Below are 14,781 nucleotides of genomic sequence, written 5' to 3' on the forward strand. Positions count from 1 at the left end.
ATTCTAAAATTAATTTTAATCGTGTTCATTAACGAATAGAGAATCTTAATAATCCCCACAACATTTACTGAAGAATACAAATCTGAAAAAGTATAAGATAATATTTTGTAAATATAGCCATATTTAAAGTATGTATATTTATACATTTCTATCGTAAAATTAGAAAATAAAACTATAGGTTTAATAAACTTAAGTATAGGCTTACGTGGGTAAATTATTTTTGGAATTCATATATGTTTTTATCTTATTATATTATTTTAGTAAACACACAGACAATACATTAAACAAAATACAATATTAAATACACTAGTTTTAACCTAGTTTCGAATTTTAATTACTTATTAAAAACTATGACTTTTATGGCTGTTCATTTAAACATAATAACAGCATTATTATTATTACAATTAATATTAATTTAACTACGATCAGAACTTCATTGTTTCAACAAAAAACTGTTACCTAAATTCTCTTTTACTAAAATTTTTGTATGGCAAGCTTATTTTTCAATGCTTAATTATATTATACATTGATGAAGTATTAATATTTAAGTTAATCTCGTGTAAAAATAAATTATATTAAAATTACCTGAAAGGAACAATAAAAAGAACCCTTTATTAGAAGCTTATAGACAATATTTCAATCAGGATTGATATTTCTTTTTTGAATTAATTTAGATCTCAATTTTATAAACAAAACTAACATCTTTAATAATATTCCTAATAATTATAGCTTATTTCTATTAATATATTATATCGAATAAACATTTTTCTTTCTGTAAAATCGTCCAGTTTTCTTTCTAGAAACAAATACAATAATAACATTGCTTTATTTGTTTCAAAAATTATTATTATATGCGCATGCATTCATAGTAGAACCATTCCACATTCCACATATAATTATTGTCTATGTATTAATGTAATATTGTCTACAAAAATTCTGATAACCTAAATATTTGTTTGTTTTCTTATATTAAGTACATATTGGAACAAAAAATCCAATAAAAAAACACACAAAAAATTAAAATTTGTAGTTTTTTTTTGCGAACAGAATAATTAATCAGATTTAAAATCATTTCCGTAACTATTTACCACATTCAAATTTTATTATCACAATATTGCTATATCTGAATATACATAAAATCTTATGTTCTTTTAAAATGCAAAAGAAATAAATCAAACGTTAAACATCAAATAAAATAATTTACTTCATGAATTATTGAATCCTATAACTAGTTAATATTAGGACGGCGTAAAGGTGGGTGAGAATGATAAATAATAAATTAAAAATTAATAGTTAACGATTATAAATTAATAATGTTTTCATTGCCTTGCTTTCCCAAGAAAAGATGCACAATTTTCTTTGGTCTAAAATCAACATTTTCTATTAATAAAACATTAACGATGTAACTATTAATCATTTATTTCAATAATAGCCATACTACTAAAATAAATTATTTGTACTCAATATATATATCTATATATCTTATAATCACAATAGAATTTTGTTATATATAAATAACATATAAATTACAGTTAATTAACATTTTCCAAGCAATGTAAATCATGATCCCAATCATAAAAAGAATGTAATAATTGCATATTTCGCTATAAAAGAAAAATATTAATTTATAACAATTTCTTATTTAGTTCTTCTATATCCATATAAATTTTCAGTACAAATTATATTATACCTATTCCATTATCATTAAATATTTAAGAAATTGATGAATTATCAATTCTGCAAAAATTGGAATTGCTTTTTTTACTGGAATATTTTTCTAAAGTTTATTACAGTATTATATTATATATTGCACAATGCTTGGTGTTAATTTTCATGCTCTTGAGAACTTGTGTATATGTTACTTAATACTCTATAATCGTTCATTTCTTTTTCATTAAATATTTTAAATAAGCTATTTTTTACGTACTAAAATAGTACTAATATCAAGCTGTTTGGTCACAAAGACTTATTAACAGTATATTCTCTATTTTACCTATACTAATGTTTCAACAAAGTACTTCTGTTAAATTCTTATAATTCACTTGCAGAAGCATTAAATAAATACTCGTACACTCGTTATAATTTTAAAGACTTCATAATCATAATTTGCAAATATTCTAAATTCGTTTTTCAGTTTCGAATACTATGTTCTATTAAATTATTTGTAAAAATAAATAAACTATATTAATGATAATATAATACTATTATAATAAATATGTAAATAATAATTTTATTACATAATTTTACTGAAAAATATTTTATAAATATAACACAGATATATTTGATTTCTTTTTGTAACTGTACACAAGCTTTGTTATTTAAAAAATGTTACGAGCGTTACTAATAGATTACAAAAAATAAAAATATTCCAAATCTAATATGAACTTTGGAATATTTGCATATAGTTAAATATTATACAGGTCACAAGTATAGATAAATTTCATAAATTGTAATTTTATATAACTTTTATGGAAGTAGTAACTGTGTGATTGAAATGATTGCATTTCATTGTAGTTATTTTCTTTGCAATATTAGAAAATGCAAAGTTGAATACAAATCCGTATAATTTATTTTACTATAACTGTATTATATGTATATGTAAATATGCATATGTGCGTGCATAAATTTTTTAATCCGCTATCCAAATACGTTTTATACAATTCTATAAATATTATTCTTTTTGTAAGAATAAATCTAGTTAATATTATTTTTCTGTAGTAAATGCAAATTTTATTTGCTTGTGTAAAGCGCTTCCACCAACAAATTCTTTCGTAATATATTTTATGTAGTAAAAAAATTTATGCATTTTTTCATTCCCTGGTTTCTCGTTATTTATACCTTTTTATGAAGGATTAACTAATTAGGTTAATATCTTAGATTCTCCTCATCTAATTTTCCATTTCAAAAGTTATATGTGGCTCTAATTATTCACAGATTAATCATATAGATCAAGCATATATTGCTATATCATACGGTCTGAAATAAGTTTCGTTATATTGTATGTATATTATGCAAAATTTCTGAATTCTTGTCTATATCTTTGTATGCATTATAAAATCTGCCAATATATGATTGTTAATTTTATACTTCAACAAGTGATATTCTTTGAATACATGCGTGAATCTAACACACTAGGAAAATCTAGTGTGTTAGACGCCTGTTTCATATAGTTTCTTGACTGTTGACTGATTGTGAGCTACGTGAACTCTTCCGATTCATTGGTTCCAAGTAAGCTGCTGGTGCCCATCCTTCTATTCCAGTACTTATTAATTTTACAAACCACCAACCAGCACATCCGACTTTAAGAAGTTCTAGATTGTCTCCCTCACGCATTGTAACTTCTGATTGACCAACTGCACAATAATCAGCTAATGCTACATATCTTCCACCCTAATTGAATACAAAATTGATAGCATATTAGCTTTCTAACTATTTAAACTATAGGAATCTAACTATTTAATTATACTATTTGAAATGAAACTTACAGGAGCAGGACCAGGATTTTCACTGAAAGCATCTTCGTCGTCAGTATTACTGTTTTCTGAACTCCATACAACATCATCTTCAGTTGACTGCGAAATATCTGTAATATGCGATATAACACTGCTACCATCAACTGAAAGAGTTCTTAACGATCCTGAAACGCTGCCTTGAGCTTCCCATGAAATCGTTTGCCGCAAAGGTCTACAAATATTTTGTGCAAAACTATTATAATCATTAAAGTTTTTAATGTGTCCTATAAATAATAATATATACTTGTGATTGGTTTTTCCAAGAGCAGAATTTTGTTTCCCTTTAAGCTCAGCCAATTGAGACATTAAAACGCCTTTAATTTGACGCACCCAAGACTGTTTGACATCAACTGTAGATGCTTGTATAGTATGCACTTCAGCTCGACCTTGTAGCCAAATTTCGAAACGTCTTGCATCACCTTTTACCGATTCTGTTAATCCAATTTGTGACATCTATAAAAAATAAGATTATGCTTTTTAGATATAATATAAATAAAGTGAATAAAAAATAATGAAACAGATATTAAAAATTACCTTTAGATATCTTTTGAAATGGTATGTAGCTTTATTATGAGCTTGTGGTTTACTATGTTTACAAAATATAAATGCCTTTTCGTATAAGAATATATGTCGCTGTGATGGTTTTAACCTGAGAAGCCGTTCTCGTTTACTGCTACTCCATACACTGAAAGAACCTTGCAATAAGAGTTCACCTTGTGCATTTAGATCACCCTAAAAAGGATATGCATTTTTAGCATTACATCATTGAATGGCATAAACAATTATTTTTAAATAATATTATGCCTACACCAAATCCAGTAATTGCAGTCTGATGCATGCTGTCATTAACGCATTTTAATACAACAAGCATACAATCTAATGCTTCTTGTAATTCAGTACAACACGATGGTTCGTCGCTATATTTTAAAAGATCTTTCAACAACAATTGGTATTTTGTTATACGTTGAACAGGCTTTAGAAGGTATGCAGCAAGGTGTAATTTGTGACCAAGCTTTTGTTGACAAGCTGCAAGAAACTGTGGTTCATTTTGTATCTGTTCTCGTAATCTTTCAGATCTCGGAATGTTTTGACAATAATAACTATATAATCTGAAGAACATTTCGCGCTAAAAAGATAAATGCATCTTATATTAAAAAATATCTACGTTAATTTTGTATTAATTGATTAAAATTGCGTATATGCATAGATATTTACTCTTTGTACAAAACATAATGCGACAAGTTCGGTATTTGAAATACAATTTTCTAAATCTTTTAAAAATGTTTCTCCGTGAAAAATGTATATATCTTCTAAGTTTCCAAATAAAATATCTCCTTTGCCGACTAATGCTGCTGGTACTAAATGAGCCATTGCCTCATTTATTAATTCCATTTTGTATCCTTTAATTATAGTACCTAACTCAGCAACATAAATTCGTTCAGTTTCAACTAGTTCCGCTAAAACATGTCCACGCTTTAAACGTAATGCTTCTGCGTCTTTAGATTCACTTTCTGGAGATGAAGATTCCCCTTCTATAGGACTCATCTCCATCTAAAGGAATATGATCAAGAAATAAAAAAATAATTGAAAATATGTCAAATTAAGTAAAATAACAATTTACCTTTGGCATAGTGTTAGCTTTTTTAAGAATTCTTCCAGGTTTAACAATTTGAGGCAGTGATTGCAATGGTTTAACTGGTTCAGGTGTTACAGTTTGAACTGGCCTTGCTGGTTTAATTAATTGCTGTTTTAGTGTCATTATTCTTTTATCACACATCAAAGACACATCTTCTATTCTTTGCAAAACCTAATAATTTATTTTATAAGCATAATAATTTTATAAATATAATTTTATTTACAGAATATACATACTTGAGTAATAAGAGCCTTAGTTTCAGGCATTACAGAGTCTTGAAAAATACATCTGGGATGGTGAAATTCTTCAGCAGCTTCTATTAATTCTTGTAATTCTTGAAGTGCTTGATCGGGTGGAGTCGTATTGTTTTGTGAGGCAAGTAATTCTATACCACGTGTACACCATGTGTTTGCCTATTGTGTATATATATTTAGAAATAAACATCGTTTTAGATAATTTTAAATATAAATAATTACCTTATCTATACGTTCCATGAGTTCCCTACATTTAGTTAACATATGTAATCGTCTTTCTAATCTTTGACTTAGAATAGTACAAATCCTCTGTAGTTCCACGCATTTTGGTTCTACAACGTCTGTAGGACATTGATGCCTCCCAGATAATAGTTGTTGACCAGCAGATATCACCTCCTCTGCTCGTTCTATATCTCCCTATAAATGTATGTAATTTTATTCATGTTTAAAAATATGAAAATAACATTAATAAGAAAACTACAAACAGTCATCAAATGTTTTCATCAATTGTCACTGTTTTATCTAAAAAAAGTATTAAAAAAAAAATACTATCTTACGTGCAGTGTAAAGTGAGAAATAATAATGACATTCATTCTCAAAGTCCATCATGCCAGTATAAGGCATGAATTAAATCCCTATTTTTTTCGTTTTTGATAAGTGATTTTTAAGCTTAAAATGTGCATGAGTATGCATTTGACGTAACTAAACATTTGATAGGAATTTAATTCACAAACCCATAAATTGTTATACTTAATAATTATTTTATTGTATTTCAAGATACAGTAAATAGAATTAAAAAATTGAAATAATTATTATCGTCGTATTTAAATATGTAAATCTATCACAAAATATATGTATTCTGTTGAGTGGATTGCTTACCAAGACCCAAATCCACATGGTATGCAACAAATAGGACTATCGACAAAATGAGGAAAGCGATGCAAAATAACATTTGTGCATGATGTGCATTATATGTATGTGTATCTACATATAAATATTATTCAAACCAGAGTTTTCATTAAAATTTTTTAACAGTTTTGTAGTGGATATTAATTTATATACATATCTCAATTTTTAAATATCTAAAATAAATGTATTAAAGTAAATGCTTTATAATACTGGTTCGAATATTATACCTTGTTGCCTTAAGTGCATTGTGAACATTCTCAAACTTAAAATATTGATATTAATATTAATATTTGTTTTCTTTTCATCATATAATTTTATTAGTTATATAGAGTTGAAAGTGATTAAACAATTATTTTATATAGAAGTATTTTTAAATATTATTGTCCCAGATTTGTAAATATATTTATTTAGATAGATTAGTTTTATTTTATTGCTTGCGTATTTTTGTTGTTTTGCATAGATTAGAATATATGTTTGTTTAATATGTAATAAAAATATGCATGTATATATATATAAATAAAGGTACATACTCTACATATTCTTTGAAATGCTGATGTGTCACAAACTAACTGCTCAACCCTTGCTTGAGTTTCTCCTACTTCTGTCATTTCTTCTATAGTTTTTAGATGTTGATCTAATATTGCTTGTAACTCTCTAAAGTCAGCTTCAAATTGTCTTAATGCTAAGCAGTGTCTCAAACGAGAACTATGATGTGTCCAAAACAGGTCAAAAGTGCGTTCTGTTTCTTCTAACTGAACAAGCAATCTAAAAACAAATAATAACTTTTAATTCTTGTTCTCAATAAAGAAAAATAATTGTAATTAATGTTGAACTAAATTATCTTCTACCTTTCTATTGCTGCAACATTTCCTAATCTATCAGCTGTTCCCTTGCCAGTTAATTGTCTTACACTATCCAATAGTGCTTCACCATGTCTTGCAGCACTAAGAATTTCTTCTTTTAATTCATTGTATTCTACTTGTTGTTGAGATAGTAAAGATGTAGTTGCAACTGTATTATTAGGAAATTCAATTTCGGCTAAACGCCGAGTGAAAGAATCCAATGCGAGAGATACGTCTTGAGTCATTGATGAAAATTTTTCTAAACTCTAAAAAATTTTTAATATAGAGAAGTAGTTATTTTTATATTATTTTTATTATTCTACTTACAATTCTATTTTGTATCCAAGTGTGATGACAATATGGCAAGGTACCACCCAGTTGTTCAGTTAACTGATCTTTATCTATAAGTTCATGAAGTTCAGCAACATTTGCTAAAAATATAACTCTAAATTTGAAATCTTCTCTAAATAGCTTGTTTGATACTTCTGAAATAGCTTTCTGTAAAAATCCAGCTGGACGCAGAACATATGCTACATGAACTAAACCAGGAAAAAAGCCCTAAAATATAAGATAATTACTAACAGAACCATCAAAACTTTTCCTTATATTATCATTGTATGTTTTAATATATATATGCTCACAGAGATCTTTAATAATACAGTTTTCACAGAGTTCCACTTATCATTTCTTCTATCAATAATTAAGTGGAATCCAAGATCTGCTTCTTGTAATCTAAAAATGATCAGATATTATTTTAAATGATTTTTTCAACATGTAACTGTACATATTAATAACACTGAAAGTTGAAATCTCACGTTGGCACAGAAGTAAGATACAGCATGAGACGTTGGTAATCCAAGTCAGATAAATTGTGAAAATTACCATTATCTGGAAAAGTAATTATAGGACATCCTTCTCGAGTTTTTCCTCCTACATATGTGGAACATGTTATTTTAAAAATGCAATAATTAAATAATATATTCTTCAATGACATTAATCAAATTTTATCTCACCTGCTATAATAGCATACTGTGATTGAAGAAGGTCTGCAACATCTCGGATTGCCAAATCTCCATTTTCAATCTCACCTGTCATGCTCTCTACATCTTCTAAAAAATGTAAAATCAAGTGAATTATATATGTTAAAATGTAAGTATATACAATATATGTAATATTAAATAATGTTATGACTGATTGAATAATATTATGAATCAAAGTACTTATATTTCCATTTTATAATATATAAATATTTATACATCATTACAACACATATATCTCATAGTGTATTTACATAATATTGAACATACAATATAATTACACAATAAATTTGTAAATAAATTATATTAATAATTTTTAATAAAAATAACCAACTACATAGTTCTGTAGTTATTTAAGCTAAGTATTTGGTAAAATTATATACAATTGTATTGATAATCACTTATGCAATATTTGCTATATGTCAAAGTGAGATCTCAGAGTGCACTTATATGACCTTGCTGATTCCAACTAAGTGAAGTAGTTTCCTGCTGTATCTACAATATTTCAGCTATAACTGTAAAGCAAGAGGCTCTCAAACTATAAATTGACATTATTATAATGATAAAGATATATACACTTCTATAAAAAATCATCTTTCTAGAATAAAAGATATGTTAATATAATTATGATTAAGTATAGCATTGTTATTATTAATAAATTATTAATAATAAATATTGTAAAATAAATATATACATAGTATACAGTTTGTTATGAATTAAATTTTCATTTTATTATTTTATATAGCAAAGTTTAATATTTACTTGGTTTGCTCTTTTGCAATTTTTTAAAATGTCTAATTTTAATATATTGTTTTCAAATTTTATATAATATTAATAGTTTAATGTATAAAATGTTAATATTTTTTTAAAGTGATTACTGATTCTCTGCCCTTTTGGTTTATATATTAGAATTCAGCTCTTATAGAACATACTTAGGATAACTACATTTTTATATTACTCTTATTTGTAATACGTGATTGTTCCACAATTATGCAGATAGGATATAATAATAACAAAAAAACCATAAATTGAAAAAATACAAATTATTTATTATCTAAAATATTACATATATGTGTATAATTATATTAATTATATATATATTATATATATAATTATATTAATTAATTATATAATTATATTAATTATATATTATATATATATAATTATATTAATTATATATACATACTTGGTTTACAGATTATAAATCAATATGACACAACCACACATCAAATCATGATTCTTCCTTTTGTTTGCTTAAATAAAATAAATATTTAATAATTAATGAGCGGATTTTTATGAATTAATAAAAAGACTGTTAATATATTATTTTTTGAATACTCAATCTACCTCAGGCATATTTTTTAATTAGAATAATATAAGCATATGAAGAAAATATACCTGTTTTATTGGGTAATTTATACAGTCATTTTATAAAATTTTATTTTATTTTATATGTATATTTTCAAATATATTATCTTTTTAATTGTATTTAGATATTAAATGTAAGAGATTTTTTATTTTTTAACATCATCTATTTTAGACGGGTAATGCTGATTTATTGACTAGAAGTCCACTTGTAGTTATCTGATAACTCACGCCATCTTGAAGTTTGCTAATTGGTGTTAAAAAATAAGTATCACTTTGTCCTGTTTCGCTAGCAATTAATAAAGGTAACATGGCATTGCCTTCTGTTATTAGATCTGCTGATTTGGATGTTTTATCATCAATTGCATCTTTTTTCTCCAAGTCAGTTTTACTACATCCTTGATTCTGTATATTCTGATTCCTGATCATGAATTCTAACTTAGAAAATTTTACTTGTGGGAATTGAACTTTCATAAATCTTCTAAATGTTGAATACCCCATTATTTTTATATCAGGAGACATTTTTCTACAATACTGTATATATGAATTGTACACTACTTTACGTGTAATGTTTGATGAAAGATGTAATTGTGCATTTTTTGCAACTTTGGTCTTTTGTTTTGTTTCTTGCAATTCAATAAAATTTTTTAAGAATTCTGTAGCAATTTTATAAATATCTAAGGAAAACGTATTGTGAGGAATTTTTCCATGATTTCCATGAACTCGTGGGGTAACACCATGGGTCATTAAGTGTTTCCTAATTCGTTTTATTTGGTAATGTGTACAGTTTTCTAGGTATAAAAAAGCATCCAAACATACTCTTCTACCCTGATATACATATTGTGCACGTAATCTACGTCGCTCTGTGTGTCGGACCGTTTCATATGGATTGGTCAAACAGGCCATGGTAACACCCATTAAATACATATCATGTTCAGCCTTTGTTAATTCTGCAATATTCAATCTATGACGATACACTGTTTCAGGATTTAAACCTTTAAAGCACTGATCATCCTGACATTCACATCCTCTTTTAAATCTTTGTAACACTTGAGTTAGACTATCTTCTAACTTTGTGGATTCATAATTTGATTCTCCTTCATTTTTATGTTTCTTCACTTTCATTTTTGTTACGTTTTTCTTTGGCTTGAAGGTACTACTTGTTGCATCCATATGTATTTTCTGTAATACAAAAGTTTTTTATATATTATGGAAAATGCTGTTAATAGATCATTAATAGATAACTTCATGTCTTAACATTATACTGATATAAAATTAAAAGATATAATGATTAATTGGTATTGATACATACTACCATAAAAATATTCTTTTTTATATTGTTTTAACACAGATGTCTACTTACCTTTTCTCTTATTTGTGTATATGTCAACTCATCATTAACCATACATTGACAAGTGGATACTTCTACCTTTTGATTTTTATTACGTAAAGTATCTTGCAATGTTACAATATCTGGTTGCATTTCAATCTCATTTTTTTCACATAAATTAGTATCCATATTCCACTTAATATTATACAATGAGGTATCTTTTAACTCTTTATATGTTCTGGTAAACAGTAATATTTCAATGATAAAATTATACAAACGAAAATTTAAAAAATCGATAATAGAAATCAAGTATTGTATGTTTAAAAATACTTTACAATAAAAATTTCGAATAGAAAGATTCTAAACAAGTGATCAGCTGATTAATGTCAGTTACATTTTCGTATCAATTACAAAATTTGTTTAAATTTATTTAGCAAAAAATAAATCAGAAATTATAAAGTAAATGATAAAGAAAATTATAACGAATAACATAAATGACAAAACAAAGAGATGAATTTATTATTGTGATTTTTAGTTAGAAAACTACATCCAACATCGACAAGTTGAGAATCACTACACATAATGGCTTTCCATCTTTATGGGTATGTGGCAAGTCAAATTTTACTTACCTTTTTTTAATTTGACTTCGCGATTATTTTCACAGTCAATTATAAATATCTTTTAAAAAATACCACATTTGAAATGTATGCTGTCACGGTATTAATTTTTCGCAAATTTTAATAATACCGGGTAACATTATAAAGCACTACGTTTAATGATATGGCGAATCTAGTTCTTAATATTTCGTGGAGGGGATAACAGTGCTAATCCCGTATAAATGGAACAGTTTCCATGTTATATTCGTATAAATTGCTAAATAAATAAATAAATAATTTCAAATAATCAACATTTGTTTAAATTCTTTTTAACGTTTATAAACAAAGAAAACCTATAATTCTGCTAATTTGTTTAATAAATGGTTATGTCATATATTATTTAAAAAACATTGTTCCAAATTTACTTAAATTTGGATTCGATTTTCATAAGAATCATTGAGTCACGATATATTTAAATATACATATTCAAATAATGAAAAAAGAAATTTTAAAACGTATTATGTATATAAATATACATATGTAAGAACATATCCATATATTCATTGTAATATGAATTTGACATATGAAATTGACAAATATTCATAGCAAGTTGCCCATTAAATTGTATTAGAAATTTATAATTATAATATCGATCTTGTGTTTATGTAATATGACTATCGCTAACATGTAAACAAATCGGGTTGTCTCATAAATCAATAATCTGTTTATAGTTCGAATAAAATTATAAAAGGAAAATATAATTATCACGCAGATCGTTTGTACTTCGAATTTTTGGAATATTTCTTTTAGTGACATTTTTATGCATTAAATTAATTTAGGAAGTAGTAGAATAAAGTGTCTGATCCAAACCTGCACATTTCGTCGAGCAGTGTTGATGACAGGGGCAGTTGCAGCCGTGTGTTGACTTTCGTCGAAGAATCATACTGTGCTTTTTTATTTCACTAAATAATCGTTTTTTACGTGTTACAAAATATCACGCGATATTATCGATAAAATCAACACTTCACGCAACAATTTGATTTATCGTCAATATTACAGGTCTACTCTATTACTGATATATATGAAATATTCTAATTTTTTCGTGTGCATTAATTTGATGGAATTTCATGATAGTCGATTTTTATTTTCCGCTCGGATATTATAGTCTATATTTCCAATTAGTCTTACGCACCCAATTCCTCGAAATAACTGCAACGCGATCACTTTATCCAAGAATAAAACGAATTAATTAGTAAATCTGTTAATAATATATAATATATTGATGTAAAAATTCTAATTATAAGATAAAGATGATTACATTGATTCGGTGCTTTTAAAACTTTATTCAATGCATCTCGCAACTTATAATCCTTGCAGTTTTATGACTTTTCACCATAAAACACCTACAACGGACGACGACCTCTATCGTAACCTAACAGAGTATGCGACGCCATAATGTTCCACAGTAGAAGTAAAGACAAGACGAAACAACCAATCACGAAAGGCTCGATTCCTAAAGTGGGGTAACTGCACGTGACTTGCAGCGTGTCAGTCAAAAGTGTCCGATTAAACGTGGATTAAACTAAAATTCTATATAATTCTACTATGTTATTACTTTATCATTGAATTGAAAACACGTGGGATTATAAAAGGGTTGCGCGATAGATTTTTAACATGTCTTTACAATTTCAGCATTTATGTTATAAGAAATAAATAATATGAATGCGTATGTATGCAATAATTCCTTCATTGTACAATATAATCATAATGAAAGTTTTGACGTATAATAATTAAACCAAATAACGTATAAAACGTCTGCTCTTTAAATATACTATAATTTTTAATTTATACCATGCAAGATAAGTAAATAAGAAAGATTATCCACCATTAAAAAAGAAGTTTATACATTTAACGCATTTATGACAAAGATTAAAACAATACATAACATACTAAACTTAAGATAAGACTTACTATGCAAACTTACAATTATAATATAATTTAACAAAAGGTAATAAGGAAACTATGAAACATTAAGTTTAAATGTATTCAAACTAAGAATATTGTTAGAAAGCAAATGTATCAAAATATGCAAGAAACGCCCAAAAAATCAATCGAAAACAGTGCAGAATTGAAAGTGCATGCGGTGGAGGAACTAACAGAAAGAGTAGTGGAAAAAAACTAAAATTTGAACTTGACAAGACAATAAATTATACTGAAATTATACAAAGTTCTCGAAAACTTACCAGCTTCCAAAATTTCGAGATCCAGGTTTCCACTTCGACTATGACTGATACTACTGTTACAAGCATTATAACTGGACCTATGAGACTCTTCCATTGCGCGGGAGGCACTGCGTTTGAACTGTTCCAAAAAACTGTCTATTTGATTTTCGATGCTGGTCGGCGAGCTGGCCATCTTTTTGCGCGCCACTCCTCAGTGAACGTCAACGTGCTGGAGATGGGAATGGAAGTTGATCTCATGGGTGTGCGGTTTTTCAACCGCGACGATAAATTCGGTCTAAAGTGTTCGAGCTACATTTTACGGTGTCAAACTATCTACACCATTAGATTAGAAGAATTAGAACGCACAAGCGAACAAATCGCTAGAATTTTGTCGACTGTTGTATCTCCTCCCGCTACACGAAGCATGTTTGTTTGTCGTCGAGGAACGCCCGGAACTGAAACGACGCATCGCTTACTGCAATGTTTTCGCGACAGGTGTCGCGAATGGCTGTGAAATTCGCGCATATGAACGTACGAATACAAAAGAGATATGTGATGTGATATGTATCATGTAACTATTTGTATCTCATCTGTGGTACTGTACTTGTTTATTACAACTTTGATTTTTATTCGGTTTGTACGATTTTATAAGATAAATGACCGAGTATGTGCTTTACTTAATCTCTTTTTTCTGTATATTATTTTACGCATATTTTTGATTATTTAATGTTCACGAAGTATATAAACAAATTTAAGATGAAGTTGTAAAGTAGAATTTATATTACCCTTAATTAAAAAAGATTCAAACTATGTTTATTGAATATATGAAAAATTAATATTTTATTATTTAGAACAATTTACACATCGCTTCGGAACTTGGAGTTCACTATCATTTATTAACATTTCTATCACTGATGTTAAACTAATAAACAATTGACGGAAGTTTACAAATTAAAAAATAAAAGATTTCTGCTATTATATGTACATATTGTACTTGTGTTTGTATGTACACCATATAAAATCTATTGTATGTGTATATATATATATATATATATATCTTGTTCGCGTTGTAATGTTT

General features: G+C 26.9%; 1 protein-coding gene across 7 annotated transcripts; it reads right to left on the reverse strand.

Annotated features, from left to right (window-relative positions):
- Positions 1-234: 234 nt before the first annotated feature.
- Positions 235-14,173, reverse strand: LOC139987828 (guanine nucleotide exchange factor DBS). Of its 7 annotated transcripts, XM_072004546.1 has the most exons (17): positions 12,800-13,227; positions 12,352-12,704; positions 8,167-8,262; positions 7,969-8,083; positions 7,795-7,885; positions 7,481-7,711; positions 7,160-7,419; positions 6,842-7,076; positions 5,625-5,819; positions 5,385-5,561; positions 5,134-5,319; positions 4,728-5,063; positions 4,321-4,638; positions 4,047-4,244; positions 3,757-3,965; positions 3,486-3,684; positions 235-3,390 (listed from the first exon to the last, which is right to left on the reverse strand). In XM_072004546.1, the coding sequence occupies exons 2-17, from the start codon at positions 12,422-12,424 to the stop codon at positions 3,163-3,165; spliced, it is 3,147 nt and encodes a 1,048-aa protein (XP_071860647.1). In that variant the 5' UTR covers positions 12,425-12,704; positions 12,800-13,227; the 3' UTR covers positions 235-3,162. The 7 variants fall into 7 exon arrangements, with proteins under 7 accessions (XP_071860647.1, XP_071860646.1, XP_071860648.1 ...); XM_072004545.1 differs by lacking the exons at positions 12,352-12,704; positions 12,800-13,227 and adding an exon at positions 13,725-14,172; XM_072004547.1 differs by lacking the exon at positions 12,800-13,227 and having other exon boundaries at positions 12,352-12,779.
- Positions 14,174-14,781: the final 608 nt, after the last annotated feature.

Source organism: Bombus fervidus, chromosome 5 (assembly GCF_041682495.2).
Source record: "Bombus fervidus isolate BK054 chromosome 5, iyBomFerv1, whole genome shotgun sequence".
Classification (NCBI taxonomy): Eukaryota; Metazoa; Arthropoda; class Insecta; order Hymenoptera; family Apidae; genus Bombus; species Bombus fervidus.